The sequence below is a fragment of the Acomys minous genome (genome assembly GCF_964271855.1).
Source record: "Acomys minous genome assembly, chromosome: 10".
NCBI classification, from domain to species: Eukaryota; Metazoa; Chordata; class Mammalia; order Rodentia; family Muridae; genus Acomys; species Acomys minous.
In genome coordinates, this window is record NC_140491.1 from 50,859,864 (window position 1) to 50,865,863 (window position 6,000).

Below are 6,000 nucleotides of genomic sequence, written 5' to 3' on the forward strand. Positions count from 1 at the left end.
AATCCTACTACTGAATTAAATCCACACCACAGTCTTCCTGGGCTTAAAAAAACCCCAAAAACTTAATCATTTTGATGATAAGCAACAGGTTTTATGATTTGAGAAGAACCAGGCCGAAGGCTGACCTTGACAAGCCCCAGAATGCCTCTCATCCCTGTACCCATCTGAGACCCCTTCAGTTATAATTAGCTCAGTAATCTTTGCTGACCAGCTGCCATATACCAAACAGGAATCACCAAGAGTCAAAAAGTTCCAACAAATGGGAAAGTTGACAGGCCACAATACTCTTTTAGGCAATGCAGATATGTTTATATGGCTTTCCCTGAAATACAGTATTATATATTAAACACAATTTTAAGAATAAAAGACATTTTTACAAAGCTTAGATAATAGCATATTCAAAGTTGTGAAAAATACTTCTAGAATTACAGTATTAAGAATATAACCTAGCCTTAGCTGGCTGGCTAGAAAGCATCAGTCCCTTCACCATTTATAAACTTCCAAAAATTTAGGGAGACAGTTCTCAGAATGTTTTAAAAGGAAAATTCCAAATGGTATCTGTTGACAAACCTAGCAAAACACCACAACTGATTATGGTGCTACCTCCAAAAGTGACAGGCAGAAAGAGGTACTGTTCACTTTAGAAAGCGGAGGCCCCGCAACAGAGAGAGCCAGGGCCAGGCAATCCCATAGCATGCCAGAGAGGGCAGCAGCTCAGGACCACGCTCTGTGCTCTAAAGCGTTTTGCTGTGAGAAGTATTATTCGGCTCCGGAAGAACACAGACTCAGGGAGATACGCAAGGAACTAACTGAAAATTTCCAACTGACAGTCTAAGCGGCTGAGGAAGAAGATAACCAGTGTTCTTATAAAAGTAGCACTAGATCTGGAGTCCAGCCAAGTGACGCAGAGCCACGTTCTCTGTCACCCAAAAGGAATTATCCTTAATGCACAGTTCATAATGCCCAGACCTACGGAACCCTGGGTACCTACTGTAAGAGAAAGTCAATATAGTGCAATGCATACAATGAGCATTCAAAAAAAAAAAGTTGTTAACTGAACTTTAAAAATGAACTTGTATTTACTCCCTGTAGTATCCAAGCTTTACCCTGCCCTACCATCCCCTCCCTTTCAGCTCCTGTACAGGGTTAATATTTTATTTTAAATATATCAACTTCCAAGAAAGCAAACCTAAATATTGAATCTGGAATATGAAAATGAAGAGTTGTCTGTGTTTCTGTTGTTGGCATGTTGGGTAGCAATGCTAACTGAAAAGCCAGCATTGTTTTAGGAAAGAGTACAAGTCACTGGGCACAGTGTGCCTAGCTCATTCCGGTAACACAGCACCCTACCTCACCTTCGCACTGACCAGCGCCAGGCCAGCGCCGGGGACAGGAGATGGAACCCATCACTAGTTATACTCCTAGTCCAACATCCAAACTGTCCAAACGCAGAGCCTAAGATTCACAAGTGTCTAAAGTCACTTTTTAGTAACAAAAGTCAAATCATCTTTCTTGCTATTTATGTAATTTATAACACACACACACAGAGCCAAAAACAGGGTGAGCTTACCTACTAAGAAAGTGTATAGAGCCAGGCAGTGGTGGCACAGGCCTTTAATCCCAGCACTCGGGAGGCAGAGGCAGGCGGATCTCTGTGAGTTCAAGGCCAGCCTGGTCTACAAAGTGAGTCCAGGACAGCCAAGGCTACACAGAGAAACCCTGTCTCAAAATTTCATATGTGTGTGTATGTGTAAACATACATACATACATACACACACACACACACACACACACACACACACATTTTAGGTTGTGGGCATTTGCTACCTGTGACAAATTCTTTTAGAATATCTACTCTCAAGACATTTTATTTTCCCCAGGGACATATTACCTTTGTGCTAATCTATTTGGAGAATAGGCCATGCCTACAATTTTTTTTATCCAAAAGCAACAAAAGGTGTTGGAAAGGACAGGCGCGGTAAACAAGTCATGAATTTTAGAACTTCTCACCAGCTCATCTTTGGACAAGATTCAACTTTCATCGGCTCTACAGTATCTCTTAGGGCTCAGATGCTTAAGTGAGACAATCCATGAAATAACTCTGGCCTAACAGTTGCTAACACTTTCCTTATGAAACAGCACATGCAGAGCACCAGTAAGCATCAGTGACTTCTGGGGGGGAGGGTCAAAGAGAGAAAGAGAAACATAATTTCCCAACTCTTACACTTGAAATTTGATGTGTGTATCCAAACTCTGAAATAAGCTAATTAGCTTTATCATTTCTAACAGTAACCAAAGTAAGCACATAGAGGGGTCATACCTAAAAGTACAAAAATTAAGCAATGATGAACAACACGATCACATTTAAAACATTTGGAGAGAGTGTTGTCTTTTTGTGCAAAATAGCCTGTTTCAAAGGAAAACTACTATTCCAAGTAAAAGTGGATACAAATAAATCAAATGTGGTGTCTGGACTGCATCATGCGAACAGGAATCAGAACTGAGCTTATAGTTTAGTTAATACAACTATGTTAATTTCTTAATTTTAACATACGTGCAATGTTTTCAAAAATGTGTAAGTATTTCCAAAAAACCAGGCTTTTAAAAAGAGGACAGCACAGTAAAATGGCAGATGTCCACAGCCACTTGGGTATACTGGGATTCAGAAATCTGAACAGCGCCTTAACAGCAAAAGCTGTAAATGGGCATCAACTCTGTAAACCATCCTAAAAACACTAAATACATGAAATACTTTGAGTTTAAATACTATAAATTCCTAAGAGAGGTGATTTGTTTGCTTTTCTCTAGCATACTCTTACAAAATACTGTGACCTTCTACGTTATCTCTGACTTCCTAATCTTAGGACACTTATTAAATCAGAGATGAGTATCTCTAGCCACACAGAAAGCGTACGATGAACTTCAAACACAACGATACAATGACACTTCTGAGTTTAGTGCTGAAGGCAGGCAGGCAGGCATGCAGGCAGGCGTAAAGGCCCCATCTGCTTTCTTAATGATGAAGACAGCTTCTTTTAATCTATTATGCAAAACTTGAGAAGAGTTAATAAAGTGAGGAGTAACTAAGTAGGGCATTTTCATTCCCAGGGTCAAATGATGGACATTAACAGTACTTTAAAAGAAAAGAAAGGAAAGAGAGGGCGCCTACTGCTCCTGAGAATCACACTGTGTGGCTGCAGACTTGACTAGCTGTATTAAGTAAGATGGCTGAAGCTTTCCCACACTACAGTCTGGAAGGGCAAGTTTCTTCCGTATGAAAAGGCAAATTCTACAGTTAGTCACAGAAGTTTAAGGCAGCACCCATTGCAATGTGTAGAGCGCGCACACACACACACACACACGGAAGGCCACAGCTTAGTTGAACGGTATCTCTTTACACACATACAGAATTTAGATGGTGATTTTCAAATTTAAAGAAATCACAATCTTTTCATATTAAAAAAAAAAAAAGGAAAAAGGAAAAAAGCAAACAGCCCTGCAGCAAAGTCCTTTCCGTAGCTGGAATGACCTCCAGTGTCTACGAACTAACTACTCCTGGTTTCGCAATAATTGACTCAAGAGACTCAATCCACGTACACACTGAGAAGCGGAGAACGGTACAGCTTCCTCCGTAGTTTTGGCAAACCCATCTGCTTGCCCCGAGCCCCCGGGGTTTCCCTGTCCCACAAAGATAACTTATCATCAACTATAAGAAGGGAACAAGAATTAATCAGCAGTCAAAATCCTCTTTTAGTTATTACGGTCACTATCTGAGAAGTCAGAGTACTGTTAAGCCCGCTTTTAGGAAGGCGACGCTAACCCCTGCAGGCACAGAGGCATAACTATACGTACATGAAACGCCAACCCAGCCAGCGGTGCAAAGCAGCTCAAACATCAATTTAACCAGAAAGCTTTGGCAAACGGTATCCCGAATGAACATTTCCAAATCCAAACTACCCACCAACCTAGAGACTACCAGTACCCAAATTCGGATGAAGCAACCATGAGCAAAATGTCTTACCTGGTACAAATCTCGACATTTTAGGGTTTTATTAAAATAACCTGGCTTATAATTTCCAGTTCCTAGGAGCTGCGTTATAAGGAAGGTCTCTCTACCTTCCCAGCAATAACCGATGTGTTCTTTCTCCTCCGATGTCTGGCTACTTAAGGAAGTATTCGTATAAAAGGATCAAAACTGGTCTTTGGGGGGAAAAAATGCAGAAGACCGAAACTTGGTGGGACCGACTCAGCTCAGGAGGGAACTCCTGGCTACTCAGCGATCCGGACACCAACGGGGGACGACTGGAGACTCCGGAAAAGGTAAAAATCACATGAACTTAAATTTCATCAATGAAGAGGCGGACCTAGGGTGGCTTTTTCGCCGCCCCCACCCCACCCCCCTGTCTCCACGCCCTCTAAGGCAGCACTGCCGCAGGCCCCGGGCCGCACCCCGAGGCCCCTGGCCTGTCGCCGTGCAGCTGCGAGCCGCTGGCGCCCGGCACGGCTCCGGAGGCGGGGAGGCCGGCGAAGGGGGGCAACGCGACCTTCTCCCCAGCCCATAAATAGCCCGGGGACTCGGCGGCGCTGCGAATTCCGCACTCGGGCGGACAGCTGGCCGCGGCCTCCAGGGCCCGTCCCCCACCCCCTCCCCACCCCCTCCCCGCCCGGGACTCGGAGGCCCAGCTCGCCGCGCCCCCACCCCACCCCGCCCCGCCGGGCCGCAGGACCACCCTCCTCCCCCCTCCCCCGACCCACCGGGAGGCCCGACCCTTCCCGCCACGCCCTCGGCCTTCCCGCCCCTCACTCTTCCACGCCCCGCGCTCGGCCTCCCGCCACGCCTTTCCCGGCAAGGACCCCACACGGAGGTCGTCGCCCCGAGCCCGGCCCTCCCCCTGGAGTGACTTCCCACCTTCCTCTTCCTTGGAGGGCCGTGGAGTTGCGGGCCCGGGATGATGGAGTCCCGCAGGCTGCGCGAGCGTGGCTGAGGCGGCCTCCTCCCCGCTCCCGTCGCACGCAGACACCCGGAGCCTGGCGCCAGCGTGCGGCCCCGTGGCTCCCGACACCTGAGCCCCCACTTTTCTCCACACGCCTCCCCTCCCCCTCCGGCCGGAGAAACCTCCCTCCCCCTCCTCTTTCCCCCCCTCTCCCAGCCCCCGCCAATGCGGAAATGTCTCCAGCCTGGCCAATGAGAGGCGCGGAGGTGGCAGGGGGCGGGGCGTGTGAGCCTCGGAGGAGGCGGGCGCAGCGGCGGACGCGGGAATCCCGCGCGTGGGAGCTGCTGGGGGTTGTCGCGGGGGGGGGGGGCGGGGAGGCGGTGGCGGGCGGCTAGGCACGTCGTCTCTCCGCCGGCTCTCTGCAGAGGCCGCGAGCGTGTGCGAGAACTGAAGCGTGTGAGGTGGTGTTTGCACGCCACTGGAATGTGCCCGTTGAAGGAAACCTTGACCGAGGATTGCCTGTTCAGTCCGCCTACCTGCACTGTCATTGCTTACCTGCCACGGGGGCGTGGCCCTGCCCAGGGCCATATAAAAGGACAAAAGGTCCAAGTGGACCCCTCTCTACTCTCACTCTCTCGCCCTCTCTACCCCCTCTCTCTACTCCTTACTTTACACTCACTCTCTCTCTCTCTCTCTCTCTCTCTCTCTCTCTCTCTCTCTCTCTCTCTCTCTCTTCCCTGTCTCTCTACTCTCCCCTCTTACTCATCCTGTCTCTGTCTCTGGGGTACCCCTCCCCCATTTCCGTGTCTCCCCATGCTCACTTAATAAACCTTATATAACATAATATCTGGTACCTTGTATCTATCATTATCTTATTCCCATATGTAAAATTGATTTTAAAAATGCCAAATGAAGGCTTTCCAGAAAGAGCCATCACTCTGGCTTCGCCTTGCCCAGCATCCCATTCCTAGGCGCGTTTCTAGGAATGGCCTTTACTAGCCGATGTGAAAACGACCTATTATTCTTTAAGAGATGCTCTCCTAACAATGATCGGTCTTGAAGTTCT

General features: G+C 47.8%; 1 protein-coding gene across 2 annotated transcripts in view; it reads right to left on the reverse strand.

The window, feature by feature from the left end:
* Positions 1-5,537, reverse strand: part of UGP2 (UDP-glucose pyrophosphorylase 2) — a 53,356-nt gene extending 47,819 nt beyond the window's left edge. Inside the window, exon 1 of one of the 2 annotated variants that reach the window (XM_084799552.1) lies at positions 4,910-5,537. In XM_084799552.1, the coding sequence (XP_084655678.1) occupies positions 4,910-5,522 (613 nt within the window). In that variant the 5' untranslated portion in view covers positions 5,523-5,537. Of the gene's footprint in view, positions 1-4,021; positions 4,622-4,909 lie in introns of those variants that run through there. The other variant, XM_084799553.1, reaches the window with a different exon arrangement.
* Positions 5,538-6,000: the final 463 nt, after the last annotated feature.